The sequence below is a fragment of the Rana temporaria genome, chromosome 1 (assembly GCF_905171775.1).
Source record: "Rana temporaria chromosome 1, aRanTem1.1, whole genome shotgun sequence".
NCBI lineage: Eukaryota > Metazoa > Chordata > Amphibia > Anura > Ranidae > Rana > Rana temporaria.
In genome coordinates, this window is record NC_053489.1 from 519,262,225 (window position 1) to 519,287,017 (window position 24,793).

General features: G+C 43.6%; 1 protein-coding gene across 1 annotated transcript; it reads left to right on the forward strand.

The window, feature by feature from the left end:
* Positions 1–1,238: 1,238 nt before the first annotated feature.
* On the forward strand, positions 1,239–22,910 carry LSM6 (LSM6 homolog, U6 small nuclear RNA and mRNA degradation associated). Its single transcript, XM_040331710.1, has 4 exons — positions 1,239–1,373; positions 6,653–6,757; positions 11,081–11,194; positions 22,673–22,910. Exons 2-4 carry the CDS (start codon positions 6,664–6,666, stop codon positions 22,705–22,707), a joined length of 243 nt encoding a protein of 80 aa, XP_040187644.1. The 5' UTR covers positions 1,239–1,373; positions 6,653–6,663; the 3' UTR covers positions 22,708–22,910.
* The last annotated feature ends 1,883 nt before the right edge of the window (positions 22,911–24,793 follow it).

Genomic DNA, 24,793 nt, shown 5'->3' on the forward strand with positions numbered 1-24,793 from the left:
TAGCGGATGCTCAATCCGCTAACGTCTGCAATCCAATAGGGAAGCATTACAAGTAAACGGACTTGTAAAAAACGGACCGTTTGTCCGCCCGTGTGAAAGGGCCCTAACGCCTACTGGAGCCGCCGGTAGCTCCCCTCACTGCCTGCATGCCGAGTGAGGGAAAGATGGCCCCAGCTCGGCTCCATAGCATTGGAGAGCTGAAAGCGACATCAAATGTCACTTCCGCCCAATGCTCTTAAAAGAGATTTTTATTTTTTTAAATGAGATCTGAGTGTAAATATGAGATCTGAAGTCTTTTTGACCCCAGATCTCACATTTTTTTTCTATTACACGGGATGTTTTCATTCCTTGTAATAGGAATAAAAGTGAGCCAATTTTTTTTTTTAAACATTGTAAAAAAAAAGATTTTTTTTAAAGCGCGCCGAACTTGTGCGCAGAAGCGAACGCATACGCAAGCCGCGCCCACATATGAAAACGGTGTTCAAACCACACATGTGAGGTATCACAGCAATCGTTGCTAGAGCAACAATTCTAGCACTAGACCTCCCCTGTAACGCAAAACTGGTAACCTGTAGAATTTTTTAAACATCGCCAATGGAGATTTTTAAGTGCCAAAGTTTGTCGCCATTCCACGAGCGGATACAATTTTGAAGCGTGACATGTTGGGTTTTAATTTACTCAGCGTAACATTATCTTCCACAAAATAGAAAAAAATTGGACTAACTTTACTGTTGTCTTATTTTTTTTACTCAAAAAAGTGTATTTTTTCCCAAAAAATTGCGCTTGTAAACCGCTGTCCAAATACAGTGTGACATTAAGTATTGCAATGACCGCCATTTTATTCTCTAGGGTGTCTGAAAAAAATAAAAAGATATACAATGTTTGGGGTTCTAAGTAATTTCCTAGCAAAAAAAAACTGTCTTTAACTAGTAAACAACAAATTTTAAAAAGAGACTCAGGGCTGAAGTGGTTAAAATCATGCCATTTCAAGTGAAGTCGCACATGAACAGGGGTTTAAACTTTGCAGTGCAGGACAAGCCCCACTGCAAGCAAACATTTATCCTTTTTTATGGAATTCAGCTGCCAGGTACTGTAGCAAAAGAACGCACCCGCGAGATTCAGTGATTGGTGGCCCAAACCAAAGATGGCCGCCTGACTCTGGACTTACATTTCGCATGCGCCGCCGAGAACTCCGGTAAGATGACTTAAACCTCAATGGCCGACAGAGCATCAGTCACTATTGCGCATGCTCGCCCGGCTACCGGACGTGACACAAACGGAAAAGGCGGGATCAACACGGCTCCAGATTCTGAAGTGAGAAAGAGCGAAAGCGAGCGCGAGACTGTACATTGAGGAGAGATAGGAAGCCTCAGGTAATAAGTCAAACAAACGTGTCCCGAAGAAATGAGCCACCGAGCAATGGGGCTTTCAGCTTAGTGACGTCTTTAGCGGTATACACTTTAGGACTGCATTCAGGAGAGCAGGGATACGAATTGTACGATAGGCTAAGCTGAAATCCTCTGACCCTGCTGGGAAGATTGCTTCCATTTCCTGTGCAAAGGACACAGTGGGCAGAAATCCTCCCAGTTGTCCCCGGAAGAGGTGACACATTACCCTCACCTGCAGCTTTTAGTTTTTTGACTTCCTGTCACTTTTATTTAACCACTTAAGCCCTGGACCATTTTGTAGCTAAAGGACCAGGCCACTTTTTGCGATTCGGCATGTGGCTCCCAAACAAAATTTACGGCCCCCCCCCCCCCCACACACACACACACAAATAGAGCTTTCTTTTGGTGGCATTTGATCATCTCTGCGGTTTTTATTTTTTGCGCTATAAACAAAAATAGAGCAACAATTTTGAAAAAAATTCAATATATTTTACTTTTTGCTATAATAAATATCCCCAAAAAATATATATAAAAAACATTTTTTCCTCAGTTTAGGCCCATACGTATTCTTCGACATATTTTTGGTTAAAAAAATCGCAGTAAGTGTTTATTGATCGATTTGCGCAAAAGTTATAGAGCCTACATAATAGGGGATAGTTTTATGGCATTTTTATTAATGTTTTTTTTAGGGCTGTGCGTTAAACGCGATGTTAACGGCGTTAACGCAAACCCATGTTAACGCCGTCAATATTTTTATCGCGCGATTAACGCAGGAGCCCTCGGGGTGGACGTGCAGAGTGTGCAGCGGCGCGGCTTACCTTCTCGCTGGATTCACAGGCAAGTTACTCACCTTGTCCCTGGATCCAGCGATGCCACCCCCGCTGTGTGATCGAGTGGGTCCTCCTCGCTCGGCGGGTCCTCCTCGCTCGATTCACAGTGCCTGTGTGCCGCCGAGCTCCGTTCCCTACGACGCACGGGAGCGGAGAACGGCGCCAAATTCAAAAAAGTAAACACAATACACACAGTATACTGTAATCTTATAGATTACAGTACTGTATGTAAAAAATACACACCCCCCTTGTCCCTAGTGGTCTGCCCAGTGTCCTACATGTACTTTTATATTTGAACAGGAATGCGGTGCGATTCTTGTCTGAATCACATGCGGGTTCCCCTTATAGCTCCTGTGTGAACCCAGGCTTGTCATAGTGACTTCAGCTTGGGCTCAAATAGGAGCGGCGTGGGAAACCACACGTGAATCAGATAGGAATCGCACTGCATTCCTGTTCAAATCCTGTGCGATTTGAGCCCATTCATTTTCGTATGGGCTCAAATCGCACCACAACGGTATCAGTATTCGGTATCAACCAAAAGTCGCAGTACCCATGTCATACTCGCCACCTCTGTTGCTGTGGTTCTGCACAGGGCAGCCCGGATCCTCCTCTTATCAGGTCTATTTTCGATGCTTCTGGCCCTTCCCTCCTGTTCAGTGCCCCCGCAGTAAGCAGCTTGCTATGGGGGCACCTGAGCTGGGTCACAGCTCCCTGTGTCCATTCAGACATTGAGCCCCGGCCTGCCTCCGTTCTCCTCTGATTGGCTAGCTTACTTTGACAGCAGCGACCACCAATGGAGCCGCTGCTGTCTCATCCAATCAGAAGGCAGAATCTCAGATGGCTGAGACACTCGTGGATAGAGCAGGACCTCTCAAGTAAGTGTTAGGGAGGCTGTTGCACACAGAAGGCTTTTTATCTTGACGCATTAAGATAAAAATCCTTCTGCCTTTACAACAGGGTGGGTTTGATTTTAAATCAAGTCTATTTAAATTACGGTTTATATTATGATGTAAATCGCTAGTAAAAAGGCTCAATTGAAATCATAATTTTTAAAGAGCAACTTTCATCTCTGTCGTCCTCTGACCTGCTGTTGACTCACCGACAGTCTCATTCACTTTAATGGGGCGGCTGGTGATGCAGCAGTGACACAACAAGGTGAGGGATGTGGTGGCAGCATGTGAGTGGATGCCCGCCAACAGGCGCTGCCATGATGGATCTGAAATGACAGGTGCTCTTTAAATGTAAGGACTCATTCTTGCTGGTAGTTAGAATATTTAATATTTGCAAACAAAATTAAGGTTTCCTATTTAGAATAATAAGCTGTCAGGTTAGTAAAACAGCGATATCAGAACAGATTCAATCATACAGTTTGTAGTGTTTGTACACTACAAACTGTATGATTGAATCGGTTCTGATATCGCTGATTTGCAAAACAATGGGATAAAGGAATATTTCTAGATTTTATCTTGTGGTTACTGTGAAATTGTGTGAATGCATCAATGCAGTGAGTGTTATTTCAGCTTGGATTCATTGAATGAGTTTACCAAAAATGTAAATATTGCATAATATACAGCCTCTTGCTACATAACTCTGCTCCATTTCATGCTGAATAAACAAATGTATTAATGTATCTTGAATAGAAAACTATCTTTAGATGGATTTTTACTCCCTGGCTCTAAAAGGACCATGTTGCCGGGATCCACCTAGCTGTCTGATGCCAACTGGGCCCACTTCCATCCACTTCGGCACTCCAGTGAGCGCAGGAGAGGCTGAATAGAGAGCGGTGAATGGGGGGGTACACTCGCAAGTTTTCTTTTACAGGTGACGTTGAAGGGTTTACATCTTCAAATCATTTACCTGTGGAAAAGGAATACTATGGGTGTGACCATTTGCTTGTATAGGGATTTGAGGAAGGAAGCTACCCCCTCCGAAACATGTTATCCTGACTGCTACCTCTGTCAGTTGGCTCCATCAGTGCTCTCCCTGGGGACAAGTTTTGTAGGCGCCCCACAGCCCTCTCCTGACCGGCCGTCTCTTCAGTGAGCGGGTCACTCGTGTCTTGTCCGCAGCTGCTTGATGAGCCTGTGTCTGTGGAGCCAGCCCATCCATCCATCCATCGGTCTTCTCATCTATTCTGAAGCATGGATGTGTCTCCTTTTAAGGCTCTCTATTGGAGGAACTGTTTGCTGTTCATTCCCCTTCACTTGTGAGTGTATCGATTTTTCTTTTTATATCCAATAAAAATACATAATTGCACCATGAGCCTTTAAGCTTGTATTCCCTTTTGCTTGTATAGTTGTAGTCCTGAGTTTTTTTTTTAACCACTCTACTACCGGCCGCCGGGCACAGTAGCTCAATTGTTCTGACAGGACGTCATATAACGTCCTCGTCTTTTAAAGCCGCTAGGGGGCACGCGCCTGCCGCGTTACTGGGAACACGATGCGCGTGCCCGGCAGCTGCGATAGATCCATGTCCTGTCAGGGAGAGGAGACCGATGCTGTGTCCCTTGTACATAGGGACACAGATTGGTCACCTCCCCAATCAGTCCCCTCCCCCTACAGTTAGAATCACTCACTAGGCTACACATTTAACCTCTTCCTCGCCCCCTAGTGTTAACCCCTTCCCCGCCAGTCACATTTATACAGTAATCAGTGCATATTAACCACTTAAGGACCCTCCACTGTATATGTACGTCCTCTTTTTAAACATGGATATCTCAGTAACGGCAGCAGCTGCTGCCACAACTGAGATATCCATGTTTTCAGCGGGCGGCCGTGTAAACGATAACGGCGGTCTCCGCGGCGGATTCGCCGCGAGATCGCCGTTATCGGTGGCGGGAGAGGGCCCCCGCCACTTTTCCACGCCCTCCGCCGCTTACCGGAGCCGTCGGTAGCGGCGGAGGAGATCCGATGCTGCCGCCTGGAGAGTGAGGACTTGAGTGAGGGCAAGATGGCCCCCACCCGTCCTCATAGCTCTGCTGGGCGGAAGTGATCTCAAAACGTCAGTCCCGCCCAGCCTCTTAAAGAGACAATTTTTTTTCTGTCATTTTTTTAAATGACAAATTTTCCTTTTTTTTTTTTTTTTTTTTTTTTTTGCATTTAAGCCTAAATATGAGATCTGAGGTCTTTTTGACCCCAGATCTCATATTTAAGTGGACCTGTCATGCTTTTTTCTATTACAAGGGATGTTTACATTCCTTGTAATAGGAATAAAAGTGATCATTTTTTTTTTTTTTTATATTTTAGTGTAAAAAATAATAAAATCAATAAAATTAAATAAGAAAACAAAAACATTTTTTTTTAAAGCGCCCCGTCCTGACGAGCTCGCGCGCAGAAGCGAACGCATACGCGAGTAGCGCCCGCATATGAAAACGGTGTTCAAATCACACAAGTGAGGTATCGCCGCGATCGTTAGAGCGAGAGCAATAATTATAGCCCTAGAGCTACTCTGTAGCTCAAAAAATGCAACTTATAGAATTTTTTAAACGTCGCCTATCTAGATTTTTAAGGGTAAAAGTTTGACGCCATGCCACGAGCGGGCGCAATTTTAAAGCGTGACATGTTGGGTATCATTTTACTCGGCGTAACATTATCTTTCACAATATATAAAAAAATTGGGCCAAATTTATTGTTGTCTTATTTTTTAATTAAAAAAAGTGCATTTTTTGCAAAAAAAGTGCGCTTGTAAGACTGCTGCGCAAATACGGTGTGACAAAAGGTATTGCGATGACCGCCATTTTATTCTCTAGGGTGTTAGAAAAAAAAAAATATAATGTTTGGGGGTTTTAAGTAATTTTTTAGCAGAAAAAACTGTTTTAGTCTTGCAAACACCAAATCTGAAAAACACCTAAGGTCTTTAAGTGGTTAATAGCACTGTTCACTGTATAAATGTGGTCCCAAAAATGTGTCAAAAGTGTCCGCTATAATGTCGCAGTCCCGAAAAAAAAAATCACAGATGGCAGGTATTCCTAGTAAATAAAAAAAACAAATCATAATTATGTCCCCTATTTTGTAGGCGCTATAACTTTTGAGCAAACTAGTCACTATACACTTATTGCGATTTATTTATTTTTTACCATATACGTATCCGCCTAAACTGAGAATTTTTTTTTTTAATGGGATATTTATTATAGCAAAAAGTAAAATATTTTTTTTTTTTTTTTTTCAAAATTGAAGCTCTTTTTTTGTTTATAGCACAAAAAAAAACCGCACAGGCGATCAAATACCACCAAAAGAAATCTTTATTTGTGGGAAAAAAGACGTAAATTTTGTTTGGGAGCCACGTCGCACGACCGCGCAATTGTCAGTTAAAGCGACGCAGTGCCGGAAGCTGAATCTTCGCCTGGGCAGGAAGGGGGTATATGTGCCCAGTAAGCAAGTGGTTAAAGACCTCTACATTTTACTGACATTTTATACGTTATTTTCTTGCTTTCAGGAAGTATCAGAATGAGTCTACGAAAACAAACCCCTAGTGACTTTTTGAAGCAAATTATTGGACGACCTGTTGTCGTGAAACTTAATTCTGGAGTTGACTATCGAGGTAACTAATATTGGTGTTAGATGTATTTGTGCCTGCATGTCTCATTAATTTCACTTTTTTTATTAGATTAACGCTAGGTTCACCGCCTAAAGTTTTTGCAACGCACGATTGCCCATTCATTTCATGCGCCTTTTTCAAAGCGCAGCCCGTCGGCAAATCGCATGGTCATTTTCTGATTTCCCTACAGTTTCTGCAACCCCACACGCACTGGGATTTTTCATTTGTGGGGGTGCCATTCAGAATGAATGACAGCAGCGCCTTTTCACTGTGGATGGTTGCAGCCACACCCATAAGTGTGAACCTAGATTCAGAACTTTTAGCCTAGGCTTAGTGGTTGACATTCAGTATAGAGATCTTGTGATTGGCAGATGTGCCAGGAATATAAGAATGTATAACGGTTGTCCGTTATTATGAAAATATTTTTAAAACGGGGTTTCACCCAAAAGTTCCATCTGTTTCCTCCCCTCTGGTGCCACATTTGGCACCTTTTCGAGGGTGAGGGGGGGGGGGGGGGTATGGGTACCTGTTTTTGACAGGTACCCGTCCCTACTTCTGGGAGACCTGGCTGCAGCGAGGTCCACCGGAAGTTCGCCAGACCCCACCAGGCCATTCACAAAGTGCGGCGCTTTTCATTCATGTGCAGTAGAGAATCGGCGGTGAAGCTGTAAGGCTTCACTGCCGGCTTCCCGTACAGGCAATGGCAGCGGCAGCACCCGAGAGCCAATTTAAACCTCAGGTGGGGTGCCGACATCGCTGAATTTCAGGACAGGTAAGTGTCCAAATATAAACTCAAATTTGTTTTGTGGGGGTTGGCTCGACCTCCTCTTTAAGTTTTTTTAATCTGAATTCAAACTTTTTAACTCAACTAACTACCTACTATTATCTCCCCTACCAGTGAGGAGGTCACTGTAGACTATTTTGTAGTCCTAGTATAGTTGACCATTATCAGATTACATTATTTAGCTTTTCAAGAGGAATTTCAGTTATTTGACAGGCAGGTTACATTGGAGATGTTCCAAAATTATACATTTCAGTTATCGTGTATAATCTGGCGTATTCAGAGGTGTTTACAAATGGCATACACTGGGCATGCTTGGAAATACATATCCTACATTAGAAGCTGGTGAATGGGTCGGGGTCATAGAGCACCGCATTAGTAACAAAAGATAGTAGGATGACCAGATGCTTTCACTATTGCTGAATGAAAAAGTCAAGCTCTGTAAAGTTCATTTTAAAATAAAGAAAACCTTTAACAACAATCCATCGAGATTGGGGTCAGAACTAGCAGTACAGCCCCTCTGATGACATTGAATGTAATCCAAACCGGGCCTTGTCCTTAGTTTGGTGCATTATTCCTTAAAGGGGTTGTAAAGGTTTGTTTTTTATTTTCTAAATGGGTTCCTTTAAGCTAGTGCAATGTTGGCTCACTTACCTTTTCCTTCAATTTCCCTTCTAAATGTTTTTTTTTTCTCTTTGTTTTCTTTGTCTGAATTTCTCACTTCCTGTTCCTCCTCAGTAAGGTGTTCAGTAAGCTGTTCTAAATGACTTTCCACCGCTCAGATGATGGTGGAAAGCTTACTGAGGAGAAACAGGAAGTGAGAAATTCAAACAAAAAAAAAAACATTTAGAAGGGAAATCGAAGGAAAAGGTAAGTGAACCAACAATGCACTAGCTTAAAGGAACCTATTTAGAAAATTAAAGGAACCTATTTAGAAAATAAAAGCTATCTCCCGTCACTAGAGCTGTTTACTAAGGGGAACCAAAAAGCTGACTCAGCCGAGGAAATGTAAACTTAAAGTGGAACTTTAGCTCACTGTAGAAATTCGGCAATACTGAAGTTGACTGCACTCCTGCCTGGCCAATGATAGCAGCTAGCGATCAAGGCATGAATGATGGCCGCCTCAAGATGGTATCGGTCGGAAGGGAGCTCAGGAATGAGGCATCGCTGTGTCCCGGGTGAATATAGCTCTGCTTCTACATCAGTATTAGGCCCAAAAGCAAACCTTTATTATATTGTGATGGCTGCATTAGTTTCCTTTTTAGGCTTGCTTTCTTCTAATTTCATCTGGTGATGCAGCTAATAAGTCTTTTTCAAAAGAACTCGCTCTTACCATATGTATCGAGGATGAGACAAACCATTTACTACTGACAAGGGGTTCTTAAAATTATCAGCTTTTATATCATTTTTTCCCCCCTCGCTGTATATTAGCTGGTTGGGAAGCTGGCCACCGTGTCCTTACCAACCGATGAGTCATTGGCTGTCAGTTTAATGTAAAAAATAAATAAAATTATTGCTGGCACCCCCCCCCCCTTTATTTCAGGTCTGGAATGGATTCAGAGGGAACCCCCCATGCCAATTGAATACAAATAAATGGTGTACCAAACCTTTATCCGAGCATGCAGGTCTAGAACCATACCAGGCCGCATGAGCCTCAACACGGGGGGTGGGTGCTTGTTGAGGGCATGCTGCCTGCCCCTCCGACATCCTTGGCCAGTGGTTGTTCAGGGTCTGCAGGCAGGGGGCTTATTGGAATCTGGAAGTCCCTTTAACAAGGAGGACCCCCAGATCCTGCCCCCCTACCTTATGTGAATGGGTAGCTGGTTTGGTTCGGGGGGTGCGCTCGCTTGTCCCCTCCCTGACCTGCTGGGCTGCATGCTCGGATAAGGGTCTGGTATGCATCTTGGAGGAGGACCCCACGCCTTATTTTATTTTTGTTTTTTACATTCAGCCATCAGCGGGCAACCTTGTAATAGGAATAAAAGTGATTAACATTTTTAGGGAGAGTGTTAAAAAAAAAAAAAAAAAAATTATGAAGTATAATAAATAAGGAAAAAAGCGCCCTGTCCCTCAAAGCTTGCGCACAGAAGTGAACAGTCACGCCCACATATGTAAACGGTGTTCAAACCACAAATGTGAGCTATCGCCATGATCGTTGGTGCTAGTGCAATAATTCTAGCTCAAGACCTCCTCTGTAACTCTAAACTGGTAACCTGTAGAAAAAAATGTTAATGTCGCCTATGGAGATTTTAAGTACCAAAGTTTGTCGCTGGTCCACGAGCGTGCGCAATTTTAAAGCATGACATGCTGGGTATCAATTTACGTAACATCTTTCACACTATAGAAACAATGCGCAAATACTGTGTGCCATAAAATATTGCAATGATCTCAATTTTATTCTCCGAAGTCTTTTCTAAAAAAAATTGTAATATAATATCCTAAGTAATTTTCTAGCAAAAAATACAGATTTTTAACTCGGAAACAACAAGTGTCAAAAATAAGCTCGGACCTTAAAGCGGTGGTTCACCCTAAAAACTACTTTTTCTTATTCCACTGCCCCCCCACGTTACAATCCGATTAAGGCTCTTATTATTTTTTTCATGCTGTACATACCTTAGTACAGCATATTCACCCGTGCATCCGGCTTGCGAGTCCCGCGGGAGTGGGCGTTCCTCACATGTGTGTGATTGACGTTTTGCCCGTCGCGTAAGCCGCGTCACGATTGGCGAAAGGAGCCGAACGGCGATGCGCATGTGCAGTATAGCGCCGACTCGCGGTTCGGCTCCTTTCGCCAACCGTGACGCGGCTTACGCGACGGGGGGGAGCTCGTTTTTGGGCAAAACGTCAATCACCAGCATGTGAGGAACGCCCACTCCCGCGGGACTCGCAACCCGGATGCACGGGTGAATATGCTGTACTAAGGTATGTACAGCATGAAAAAAATAAGAGCCTTAATCGGATTGTAATGTGGGGGGGCAGTGGAATAAGAAAAAGTAGTTTTTAGGGTGAACCACCCCTTTAAGTGGTTAAGGGAGGTGATAGAATAAACATGCAGAGTGCTTTGGGGGAAGGGGATAGAGCTGCTGCTCTGCTCGAGTGCCCCCATAGCAAGCTGCTTGCTGTAGGGGCACTCAACAGGAGGGAGGAGCCAGTGAGGGACCCGAAAAGAGGAGGATCTGGGCTTCTGTGCGCAAAACCACTACACAGTGCATGTAAGTATAACATGTTTGTTATTTTTAAAGGGAGAAAAAAATGACTTTGGTATCACTTACATTATCTTTTTAAAAAAGTTTCTGCCTTTTAAGACCACTTAAATATTTTAAATCCAAACAATTGCAACACATTTTTACAAGATTTGTATTGCAGATAGACTATGCCTGCTTAGCTTCTACTATTAGGCACATCTAATTGTTGTTCAGGTAGAATATGACCATTCTTATTTTAATGTTGCCATATAATATATCTTGTATTATGGCTTCTGTGATCCGTTTGAACTCCTAGGTACGCAATTCAGTGTTTTATTTTTTTTTTTTTTTAATTTACAGGGGTGTTGGCTTGCTTAGATGGGTACATGAACATTGCTTTAGAACAGACCGAAGAATATGTAAATGGACAGCTGAAGAACAAATATGGAGATGCCTTTATCCGTGGAAATAATGGTAAATCAAGATATGGCTTAAAAAGCTTTTTAGAAATGAGTGAATGAGTAACTTGTATAGCGCTACAAATGTGAACTAAATCGCCTCAAGGTGCTTTTGCAGCCAGTGTCTGCCTGTGTCTTCAGAAGAGATGGGTCTTGAGCTTCTTTTCTGAAGGCCTGATGGTTTTCTTCCAAGCGGATTTCCGCGGGTAGAGCGTTCCATAGCCGGGGTCCTTGGACTGCGAATCTTCGTTCGTCTTTTGATTTGTAGCAGTTCTTGGGAATAGTGGAGCCAAATTTAAAGCAGAGTATGCTGTGAAAACGTATTGGTTTACAGCTTTGTTAGTTTGAACTATTTTGGAAATATAAACCCAACCATTGGGGGTCATTACACATGGACTTTATGGGGTAATCATTGCACACTAAACACAGCTGGCCACATCTTGTAATTGGAGCCTAAGGCTGGCCATACATTTTTACAATTTTCCTTTTTAGTTTTACCAAAACCATATAATATGAGGTCAAACCTAAACACTTTTAATTTGCATGCAATCAGGCAGGCCCTTGAACTACATAGTTAAAGGTAAATCTAAATGCAATTGAATAAAAAAATTGCAGCCAAAAAGAGCCCAGCTATGCTCACTCTTTTCTGCCCAGCTGTTCCATTCATAGACACTGTACTAAAGCGTCTATGAACGAAATGGGATTTACGCATGAAGGACAGGTAGATAATCCGTTCCCTCCATTCATAGAAGCTGTAGTATGGCTTTTATGAATGAAAAAGCTGGGTGCAGAGGGTGGGCATAAAGTGCCTTGAAAAAGTATTTGTACCCCTTGAAATTTTTCACATTTTGTCATGTTACAACCAAAAACATAAATGTATCTTATTGGGATTTTATGTGATAGACCAACACAAAGTGGCACATAAATGTGAAGTGAAAATGATAAATGGTTTTCAGATATTTATTTGTAAAAAAATAAAATTTGGAAAGTGTGGCATGCATTTTGTTTTCACCCCCCTTTACTCTGATACCCAGAACTAAAATCTAGTGGAAACAATTTCTTTCAGAACTCACCTAACTGGTAAATACAGCTGTTCTGTGAAGCCCTCAGAGGTTTGTTAGACAACCTTAGTAAACAAGCGGCATCATGAAGGCCAAGGAACACACCAGACAGGTCAGGGATAAAGTTGTGGACAAGTTTAAAGCGGTGTAGGTTATAATAAAAAAAAAAAAAAAAAAAAAAAAAAAAAATCCCAAGCCTTGAACATCTCACAGGGCGCTGATCAATCCATCATCGGAAAATGGCACAACTGCAAACCTACCAAGAGATGGCCGTCCACCTAAACTGACATGCTGGGCAAGCAGAGCATTAATCAAAGAAGCAGCCAAGAGGCCCATGGTAACTGGATAATCTGTAGAGATCCACAGGTCACTTGGTTGTAAATCCTATGACAAAAGAAGGCAGGGGAAAAAAAACTTGCAAGACATTGGCACATGCAAATACAGGGGATATCTCCTAAACCGTTCAAATATCCAGGGTAGCTACAGGTAAGCCTTATTATAGCTTTACCTGTAGCAAAAAGTGTGTTTGTAAGACCCCTTTCACACTGAGGAGTTTTTCAGGTGGTAGAGCGCTAAAAATAGCGCTTCTATACTGCCTGAAAAACTCCTTCACTGCCTACTCGATGTAAAAGCCCGAGGGCTTTCACACTGAGGCGATGCGCTGGCGGGAGAGAAAAACATCTCCTGTCAGCAGCATCTTTGGAGCGGTGAGAGGAGCGGCATGTATACCGCTCCTTCCCATTTAAAACAATGGGAAACCGCGGCAATACCGCCCGCAATACACCTCTGCAGAGGCGCATTGCGGGTGGTATTAACCCTTTATCGGCCGCTAGCGGGGGTTAATACCGCACCGCTAGAGGCCGATTCCCGCGGCAATCCCGGCGGTAAAGCGCCGCTATTTTAGCGGTGCTATACCATCACCGTGGCTCCCGCTCCAATGTTAAAGGGGCATAAGGGTTTACAACCACTTTAAGAATGTGTGACAAGACTTCAAAATTGCTCTTCACTGACTCTCTGTCCAATCTGACAGAGCTTGAGCTATTTCCCCTAATCGTCTTTCAGGACAGCCACCTGAGAGACCTTGGCTCCTCCCCTCTGTTGGAAACACCGCGCCAGTCCATAAATTTCCTCCTCCCCTGCTGGTCCTCAGTTATTTGTGTTTCCTCCAGAGGGGAGACACCATAGGAACAAGCCAGGAGAGCCAAGGGAGGCTCAGGCAAGACGGTCCTGAAAGGGAGCAGGGGCTCTCTGGACAAAAGAGACAGGTACTAACCTGAAAGACATCCACCCTCACATCCCTGAGCGCAGGTGTAAGTCGGGGGGCTCCGGTTTTTGTATGCACCGAGTGCGGTGTGAGGAGGTACAGCCAGCGTCCTAGACCAGCGTGTGTGGCTGCCGGAGGAATGGGGATTCCAGACGCGCAAGCCACGCTGTGTACTAGGACCGCTCGGAGCCGATGGCGGGTGACGTCATTCAGGCACGGGGGCGGGTACTTCCGGGTTCGCGGCTTCCGGTTCCGGGCGCGAAACTCAAAAACGGAGCCAGGCAATGGCTGGAGGGAGCTGCATAGACGCTGTAGAGACAGCACACGCGGCGCTGGTGACACAGACATGTCGGAAGCAGAGGGGAAAGATGTTGCTCCAGCAGAGACCAGCTCCAGCCACAGCAAGGTAAGGGGAACCTAGGGTGGATTTCCCCTCTCCTAAAAAATAGCCTACCATCCCTCTACACCCCCCAGGGTAATAGGGAGGGGGAGGTGGGTTAACCCCTCAGTGTCAGAGGGTGATTCATAGGGCCCCTAGCGTGGTAAGCCCATATGAAGACACTGCGCACCTGCCGTGAGCAGGGGGAAGGCTACGGTACTAATCATGGGGTATATATTTTCGCTTGTGTCTTTCAGAAAACTGACAAAGACAAGAATACCCACAGTACAAAGAAAAGATGTCCATCCTGTAAAGTCACACTTAGGGAGTCATGGAAAAAGGCTATTTGTAGCGACTGTATTGATAAGTTAGTACAGGAGCACACTGCGGAACAAAGTGATTTGGCATCATCAGTGAAAGAACTTTCTAATACCTTTGGGTCATTCAAAACATTTTTTGAAAACTTCCAGATCCCGCAGCTTCAGTCAGCTCCTCCTGTACAGGCAACAACATTAGTCCCGGGAGTAAGACCTTCCACTAGTGCAGGCCCTTCAAGAGTTCCTAGTGAGGAGCTAGAAGAGGAACCTGACAGCGCAGTGTCCGGTTCACAGGAATCAGAGGAGGAGGCTCGGGAAGGTGATTCCAGGAAGCCCTCCCGCTACAAGCTCTCCTTGGAGGATGTAGACCACTTATTGGAAGCTATTTATGCCACTCTGGGTATTCAAACAGAGAAAAAACCATTATCATTGCATGACCAAATGTATGAGGGTTTAGGCGACCAGGAAAGTAAAAATTTCCCAGTCCATGATGTCTTGATCGAAGCAATTAAAAAAGAATGGCAGGAACCAGAAAGGAAACCATTCTTTTCCAAAGCTTTGAAAAGACGATTTCCATTTTCGGATGACCCATCCTCAATTTGGAATAAAACGCCAAAGCTGGATGCTGCCTTTTATCAAGTTTCAAGGCACACAGACCTAGCTTTTGAGGACATGGGCATTCTATCCGAACCAATGGATAAGAAAATGGATTCATTACTAAAAAAGTCCTGGGACTCCACGCTGGGTAGTTTAAAACCAGCAATGGCAGTCACCGTGGTAGCCAGGAACATGGAATTTTGGCTGAACCAGATTCAGGAGCACATTGAGGAGGAGACGGCAAAAGACCAAATCCTAGCCTCATTTCCCACATTGTTGAGAGGCATAGCTTATATTGCAGACGCTTCAGCTGAACTGGTACGGATGGCAGCTAGATCGTCTGCATTAGCTAACTCAACCAGGAGGGCCTTATGGTTAAAGACGTGGCAGGGGGACTGCGCATCTAAAACCAAATTATGCGGCATCCCATTCACAGGGGACCTGCTCTTTGGGCCGGGATTAGAAAAAGTGCTGGACCGTACAGCGGACAAGAAAAAAGCGTTTCCGCTGAAACGCAAAGCACCCTGGAGTCAGCCACAGCAGACCAAAAAGAGACAGAACAAATTTAATTGGGTACCTAAGGGCCCCCGCTTCACACCCAAGGTAGACAATCAGAAAAGACCCTGGGCCCAGAGAGGGAAAGGCAAAGCAGGAGCTATTTTTCGTGCTCCTGAACAAGCCTATGATAAGAAATGACAGATTGCTCACAGTGGGAGGAAGACTGGGGGACTTCCTCCCTCAGTGGGAAAAGGTGACTTCCAATCGATTCATATTGAGGATCATAAAGGAAGGTTATCATCTAGAATTCTCCAGAACACCCCCAAAAAAGTTTTATTTAACAAAACTTCCGAAGGACAGAAGAAAGGCCGAAGGGTTAATGAGAGCCCTGGAGGATCTCAAGAAACAAGAGGTAGTAGTGGAGGTCCCCAAAAAAGAAAGGGGACTTGGGTTCTACTCCCACATTTTTGGAGTACTAAAACCCACGGGGAAGGTCAGACCAATCTTAAACCTAAAACCCCTCAACCTATCCATAACCTACAAGAGGTTCAGAATGGACTCAATTTACTCAGTGAAAGCCCTACTACCTCCAAACTGTTTCCTGGTCTCCTTAGATCTAAAGGACGCCTACTTACACGTTCCAATACACAGGGACCACCAACAGTTCCTGATATTGGCGATAGAGACGGGAAACAGAACCTTACATTTACAATTCCAGGCCTTACCCTTCGGCCTCTCTTCCTCACCCAGAATCTTCACCAATATTCTGGCGGAAGCCCTGGCACCCTTGCGAGTCCAAGGCATTTCCATCATTGCATATCTGGACGATCTGCTGCTGTTCGCAGAAACCCCAGAGAGGTTGCAAAAGAACCTCGAGACCACACAGATCTTTTTGAAGGATCTAGGGTGGTTAATAAATGTGGAAAAATCAAATCTAAAGCCCACACAACATTTAACATACTTGGGGTACGTGATAGACTCTGTACAGCAAAGGATTTTTCTACCCAAAGAGAAGATAGAAAAGATCCAAAAAGAAACAAAGGCAATTCAGGTGAATTCACCATGTACCATCAGACAGATCATGTCAACACTGGGGCTGCTAACATCGGCAATCCCAGCTGTTCAATGGGCAGCCTTACATTTCCGACCACTGCAAATGTTCCTTCTAGAGGTTTGGGACCACAGGCAGGAGTCCTTAGACACCCAGGTTCGAATACCGACACAGGTAAAAAGAACCCTTTGGTGGTGGAGGACGGTGGAAAACTTGACCATAGGTCGGCTGTGGACACTTCCCATTTCCCAAATCCTTACCACGGACGCAAGTGGGATAGGATGGGGAGCACATCTATGCTCCCAAGTAACCCAAGGAATTTGGAAAGGGGAAGAGAGGAGGAGATCCTCCAATTGGAAAGAGTTGAAGGCAGTGGGGCTTGCACTTCAATTCTTCCAGGGACAACGGAAGGGACATCATGTTCAAATAAGATCCGACAATGCTTCAGTTATTGCCTATGTAAACAAGCAGGGTGGAACAAGGAGCGGAACCCTGTGGGCATTAGCGAAAGAAATCCTGACATGGGGAGAAAGGAATATTCTCTCGCTATCAGCAATCCACCTAAAAGGGGATTTAAACACAGTAGCGGATTTCCTCAGCAGAACTCAGCTGAAGGAAAGCGACTGGGAACTAAATCAGGAGGTGTTCAGGCAGATCACACTAAAACGGGGAACACCTCAAGTGGATTTATTCGCATCCAAGAAGAACAAAAAGGTCAAGACCTTCTTCTCACTAAACAGAGGACGGAGCAATAGGAGTGGATGCTTTAGCACAAAGGTGGACTTTCAGGACATGTTATGCCTTTCCTCCACCCGTATTAATTCCACAAGTGTTACGGAAACTGCGTGCAGAGAACACCAACCTGATTCTCATAGCACCTCACTGGCCCAGGAGACCATGGTTCTCTTTACTGAAAGAGCTAGCTATAGAACCCCCCTGGTTGTTGCCAGTCCAGGAGGATCTACTCTCCCAAGGCCCAGTATACTGCCCCCAAGTGGAAAAGTGGAACTTGGCCGCGTGGTTTCTGAGGAGCAACTGCTGAAAGCAAAGGGTTTCTCAAACCACTTAATTGCGACTCTACTGAAAAGTAGAAAGTTAGAGACACGCAAAATTTATGAAAAGGTATGGAAGTGCTTTGGCAAATGGTGCACAGAAAACTCCTTTAATACACAGAGTTCAGTGGCCGTCCTAGAGTTTTTACAAAAGGGAGTAGAAAAAGGACTAAGCCTTAGTACGCTAAAAGGTCAAGTATCCGCACTGTCAGTGTTCCTAGAGGAAAGGCTAGCATCTGACCCATGGATAGTCAGATTCTTCAGATCCTTGAGCCGACAGAGACCTATTCAAACCTCGGTCTTCCCGAAATGGGACCTGTCCTTGGTACTACAAGCTTTGACAGCCAAACCTTTTGAGCCTTTGGAAGATTGCAATCTAAAGACGGTGACACTAAAAGCAGTCTTTTTGGTGGCAATCACCACTGCAAGACGGGTCTGTGAGTTAGAGGCCCTATCGATCAGACCCCCCTTTTTTTCAGATCTTCGCAGATCGTATAATTTTTAGATTGGATCCGGGATTCCTGCCTAAAGTAATCTCAAGGTTCCATAGAGAACAAGAAATGATATTACCTTCATTTTGTCCGAACCCTTCCAGAGAACAGGAAGTGAAATTCCATAGCTTAGACGTCAGGAGATGCGTCTTGCATTATTTAGAAGTGACTAAAACTTTAAGGAAAACGGACTCTTTATTTATTTTGCATTCTGGAGCTAGACAAGGACATAGAGCTACCAGGCGCACTATAGCTAGATGGTTAAAAGAAGCCATTGAAAAAGCTTACAGTTTAGGAGGCATACCGATCCCAGAGGGTATCAAAGCGCACTCCACAAGGTCTATGGCAGCCTCACAGGCAGAGAGAGCTGGAGCAACGCCGGAGCAGATCTGTAAAGCGGCGACATGGTCCAGTTTTGCCACCTTCGTAAGACACTATAGGGTGGATCTTTGGTCAGCTAAGGATCAGACCTTTGGACGTAAGGTCTTACAAGCTGTGGTCCCGCCCTAGGGTAAGTGCTTGGTTATCCTCTCAGGTGGCTGTCCTGAAAGACGATTAGGGGAAAAACGAAGTTACTTACTGGTAACGTTCTTTCCCGTAGTCTTTCAGGACAGCCGGGTAACCCACCCAAAGGTATGTATAAGATTTCCTTACAGGAATTGTGATATGGTTAACGATGTGTATCATGTTTTCTTGTGTCTCCCCAGCAACTGGAGGTGCTCTAAAAGAACTGAGGACCAGCAGGGGAGGAGGAAATTTATGGGCTGGCGCGGTGTTTCCAACAGAGGGGAGGAGCCAAGGTCTCTCAGGTGGCTGTCCTGAAAGACTACGGGAAAGAACGTTACCAGTAAGTAACTTCGTTTTTTCCAAAGTAGAATGGGCAAAAAGTTCACTCTCTCTAGATGTGTAAAGCTGGAAGAGACATACTCGAAACGACTTGCAGCTGTAATTCCAGTGAAAGGTGGTTCTACAACGTATTGACTCAGGGGCTTAATACAAATGCATGCCACACCTTTCACATTTATTCGTAAACAAATAAAAAAAACATTTTCCTTTCACTTCGCAATTATGTTGTAACATGGCAAAATGCGAAAAATGTCAAGGTTTGTGAATACTTCTTTTTTTTCTTCAAGGCACTGTAGTTGGTTTTAGTTGTTTAAATTCCTGACATCAGAAGACTGTGGAAGGGAGGGATTGGCAGCATGAATGGAGGAAGATTTCAAATAAGGGAAGAGGCATCAGCTGATATAAATTTTTTTTTTTGCCCGCACTTAGGCTTTAACACATACCTAAACTAAACAAATCATCAGTCCATCAATTTAATGGTAGGTTTATTTTACCAGTGAGAGACGGAATAACAAAAATATCCAGAAACACTTTTTAAAAAAATTAAAGGGGTTGTAAAGGTTCCTTGTTTGTTATTTAACCACTTCAATACCCGCCCATAGTCATTTGACGTCCACAGATGGGATCTCCCATCCTGGGTGGACGTCATGACATCCTGGGCTTTGTGGGGGGATATCTGAATGATGCCTGCAGCTAGAGGCATCATTCAGATATCATTCGTTAGTGCCGGAGATTCTGTGCAACATGAGAACGATCATGGCGGCAGTTCGGGGGCCCGGAGAAAGAATCGTCCGGCGCAGGCAGGAAGCATAGCGATGACTGGTGACCAGATGGTCACCAGTCATCCCTATGACCGTCGGAGGCCCGGGCGCGATGTGATGACGTCATGCCTGGGTACCCGTAAGTAAACAAAGCTGCGATTGCGGCTAGTAAGCAACACTAATCATGAGATCGGTGAAATTTTTTTCACCGATCTCATGCTTTCCAGCCTGGAGGAGAGATGCGGGGTCTTATTGACCCTGCATCTCTCCATAAAGAGGACCTGTCGCACACATTTCCTATTACAAGGGATGTTTACATTTTCAAAACATTTTGTGTTTTTATTGTAGTGTAAATAAATAAAAAAACAGAGGTGGTCAAATACCACCAAAAGAAAACTCCTATTTGTGGGGGGAAAAAATTATAAAAATGTTGTTTGAGTACAGTGTGGCATGACCGCGCCATTGTCATTCCAAATGCGACAGCGCTGAAAATTGACCTGGGCAGAAACGGGGGTGAAAGTGCCCTGTATTGAAGAGGTTAAGGTCCTGAAGTGGCCTAGCCAGTCTCCAGACCTTAATCCCATAGAAAATATGTGAAGGGAGCGGAAGGTTTGAGTTTCCAAACGTCAGCCTCGAAACCTTAATGATTTGGAGAGGATCTGCAAAGAGTAGTGGGACAAAATCCCTCCTGAGATGTGTGCAAACCTGGTGGCCCACTACAAGAAACTTCTGACCTCTGTGTTTTGCCAAGGGGTCAAATACTTTATTTCACTCATTAAAATGCAAATCCAATTTATAACTATTTGAAATGCGTTCTTCTGGATTGATTTATTGTTGTTCTGTCTCTCACTGTTAAAATATACCTACCATTAAAATTAGACTGATCATTTCTTTGTCGGTGGGCAAGCGTATTAAATCAGCAGGGAATCATATACTTTTTTTTTTCCCCTCACTGTATGTGGTTAAGAGGTCCTCTTGGTGGGCTTGTTAGTCATTGTTTGCTGTTGCCTGCCCTTCGTGGGATTTCTTCTGGACATCCCAGTGGTCCAAGAATTAACTCTTCTGTGTTTGTATGATTATGAATCTGGATTTTTTACTTGCCTATAAAATCTTTCTTGGTGTACCATCACAGGACACGGCTCCCCCTCCCCTTTTGTTTCACTTTGATATTGCTTGCTAGCAAATCTGAGGCGATGGGGCTATGCAGGGTTGAGTCAAGCCTTCCTATTTGCCAGTGTACAATAACATGGAGGTGGAGCATAAACCTGTGTTCTATGATGTACTCCAAAAAAGGGTTTTACAGGCAAGTTAAAAAAATTATCTTGTTTGCCTTTATTGTGCCTTCAGTTGCAGCTGAGCAGTAGACAAATTGATCTGTTTGGGTTTTTCCTGGCTGCGTCTCTGAGCTCCCACAGTCCAATATTAATTCATATTGGTTGGTTGACTTCTTCACAAATTAGCCCTAATATGTAAGTAATTTTTTGGAGATGTTGGATTGCAGCCCTGTCATACATTCCCTAAGGTCTGTGAATGGAAGACTACAAGTTCCACCTGCCACCAAAGAAGAGGGGTTCACAGATCTTAAAGTGGAGTTCCACCCATAAATATAACATTACATCAGTAGTTTTAAAAAAAATGTCATTAGTCCTTTACAAATTTTTTTTTTTTTTTTTAGATGCCTTCAAAGTGTTGTTGCTAGGCAGAATAGTTAATCTTCCCACTTCCTGCACCTAGGTGCTTAATGCTTCCTAACCTACACCGCACAGACTCCTGGGAATGTAGTGGGTGTAACTTTCCAGGAGTCTGTGCATTCCCCAGTCTCAAAGAATCATGTGACTTGGACAGCACAGGTGCTGAAACCTGATCTGACACTGCTTGTGCAGCACTGAGTATGTGCGAGATTTGCAAGGCTGAAATCCAGGAAGTCATACAGTCTGGCTTCATGATGCCCACACTTAAGATGGCCCCAGTCAATTTCTATTTTATAAAGTGTCTAAATGCTGTAACAACCTAACAAAACAGACCTTGGTTTACAGACTAACTTTACTAGAATACATTAAGCTTGTGTATTACAGGGGTATTTATATTTAAAAAGTGAAATTGTGGCCGGAACTCCGCTTTAAGGGAGCACAAGTGTGGTGATGTCACCACACTTGTAGTCCATTGATTTCTTCCTATTTGCAGTTGCAAAGCTCTGCAGGCTCCAACAAGTGTTGTACATTGAAGCCCAGTGTTTGTCTTTTTAAATCGCAATTGAAACATGTGATATGTCCATCTCTTGGAGTATCCTGTGTACAGGATGAAAACCTTGCAATTTCACTTCATTATTACTATTCCTTTTTAGGCTCCATGCACACTGAAGCTGATAAACTGCAGTTTATTGGCATTTTGGCTTTTTTTTTTTTTTTTTTTTAAAGCCCATAAACTGAACTCTATGTTGGCCTATGTGCTGACGCCAGTGTTTTTTAGCGTTTTTTTTTATCCATTGAAAAAAAAAAAAAAAAAAGCTACACTGAAAAACGCTGATTAAAGCTATTGCAAAAACTCTAAAAAAAAAACTTTGAAAGGCTCCCTGCAAAGCTACTGGCGTTTTTTTTTTTTTTTTATAGCTTTTATCGGCTTCAGTGTGCATGAAGCCTTAATATGCAGTTTTTATTCCTTGATTAAAACAAATAAAACAATGACATTAATCCTAATTCCTGATTGTAACGCTACAAAGGGGTTGATTTACTAAAACTGAAGCATACAAAATCTGGTGCAGCTCTGCATGGTAGTCGGCTTCTAACTTCAGCTTCTTCAATTAAGCTTTGACCAAAAAAAACCTGGAAGCTGATTGGTTTCTATGCACAGCTGCACCAGATTCTGCAGTTTTAGTAAATCAACCCCAAAATGTCCCATAAATCAGTTTTCCAGTTTTCAGTTGGGGTTAATGGGGGAATGCCTCCCACAGCGATATTGTGTTCTGCTGGCTGAACGGGACAATTTTTGATCCATGTATGGCCAGTTTAATTCAAATTCAACTGGACAATCCATTTGAATGTATTCAATTGCTACTAGCTACTGCAAAATATGGAGTACTTATGCAAAACTGTTTGGGCTCCATAGTTATATACAGCATTTAGTATTGTATGTGTATTTTTGTTTACCCCTGCTCATTACATTTTTTTTTCTTTTCAGTATTGTATATAAGCACACAGAAGAGAAGAATGTAAATGTGGTCTTTTTTTTTATTTAATACATTTGACAAGCCCAGCTGTCCGGGATGTGGAAGAGGAGCTTCCAAATGAATTTTGTTATGTTTTTTTATGTTTTGGAGAAATAAGTATATATTTTCTTTTTAATATAGTTGTAGCTGATGGTTGCATAAAACATTTTCATTTTTTTCAAGATGTTGCTGAATAAACTACAGTTACAGATACATGTTTCTTTTGTGAGTTGTTTTGTGTTTGGTATTATGTTGTGATACTTGGCCAACTTCTGTTCTGAACTGTTAGCTCATCTAACAATAATATGATGGCCAGGCGTTGCTGCCCTGGGTGGACATCATGACTTCCTCCCAGGATCGCACACCATGCTGCAATGACAGATCATTGTGTCTGGTCACTGCCACTACCATGTGATTGCAGTGACCAGTCACAGCAGACCTAATGGGAATTGTGCACAATGAATGGCTTTCATTCATAGCCAACTGTATCATGTGATGGCGGTGGCCAATCAGTTTCACAATAGTACATGTAGCGCTACCCCCGCAGGAGCCGCTGGTTGATGTTGGGATCGGCTTTTTAAGTTGCCTAGGGGTGTAGTTGATGAGTAGAGTAGTGAGCAAATGTCCAGTCGAAGATGAGGGTTTTCAAATGCTTTATTTCCAGGCCCAACATGGCCAACATCAACATAAAGTAGAGCAAGAAGGTTGATGAAGAGAGAGAGAACCTTGCAGCCTCAGGCCTGGATATGAGGAAGAGCAATCCTGCCCTCAGTAATACAATAGTAATAGTTACAGTTCATCGCTACTCTAGCCAGAGTGGGTGAAGTGCCCCCGGACAGACGCCTGGCAGCCGAAGTGTCACTTTAGATTTGCTGGGAGGAACAGGCCTCTGCCACAGACCTGGCTCTAGGGCCTCTGCCACAGGCCCAATACTTGAATGAGGTGAGCGAATCCTCCCAGTGGAATTAGGGTCACCGGGTGACAGTTGAAATGTACCTGTCAATGTCCCGGTCACCAGATCCCCTGATGGTTCGTTCAAGCCCTGTTGGACAACCTGCCTCCGGGTTCTCCTCAAGCCGACCTCCCCCCCCAATCGAAATGGCACACAGCCTGGGATCTCCTCAGTGGAGTTGGGAACCCAGTAAGTCACTGGGTCCCCCATCAGGAACATGGAAACTCTCCATCCTGCTTACTAAATGCATTGGACTGTCTACTTTCCTAAAATGTGTACTTTCATTTCTTGAGGCCCAAAAATGCCAGATGTCAGTACATCAGGGTTGAACTCTATAACTTTCCTACAGACTAAATAATATACACTGATTTGGGTTATTTTCATCAAAGACATGTAGCAGTAAACATGGCCTAAATTTATGACGAAAGATCGTTTATTGGCAAAGTTTTATGAAAAATGGAGAGAATTTTATTTTGGTTAAGGACCACGATACACGTTTTCCTTTTCCAATCATTGGTGAACACGGCTTTACCACAGGAGTGTATATACTCTTCCTACAAGGGCTTGGCTACTATTGAACAATCAGTGACTCATATTTATAGGAAACCTATGGCTTGTTCACATTTTAGTGCACCTGCACATTGGAACTGTGCTGTACAATTGTAGGCTTTGTTTTAATTGACAGTATATATCTACTGTTGCAATCAGTGTGCTGTGAGCAGTGTTAATTTTGGCAGCAAATTTCGATTTAGTTTTAGTCTTGGGACTAAAATTACATTTTAGTTTTAGTCCCATTTTAGTCTTCTGAAATAGTTTTTGCGTTGGTCGTATTTAGTCGACTAACTCTCCAGTTCATTTTAGTCGACTTGAACTCATTTTAGTTGTCTAAAATCTAATAGGCGTAATTAAAATGCATTAACATTTCTCTACAATTTCCAAACTCATTATATACTGCTGGAGTGAAAAATCTGATATGTTATTATTTATAGCAGGGGTCTATAAAGTTTCAATCAATAGTTCCCAAGGCAGTGTCTGGATGAAACGCCTCCACCAAAGATGCAACGTGCTGAATAAAAGCTTCAGTGATGGCCACCTCTAAGTGTACTAGTAGCTCACCTCACTGCCGTTTAGTCCAAACAGC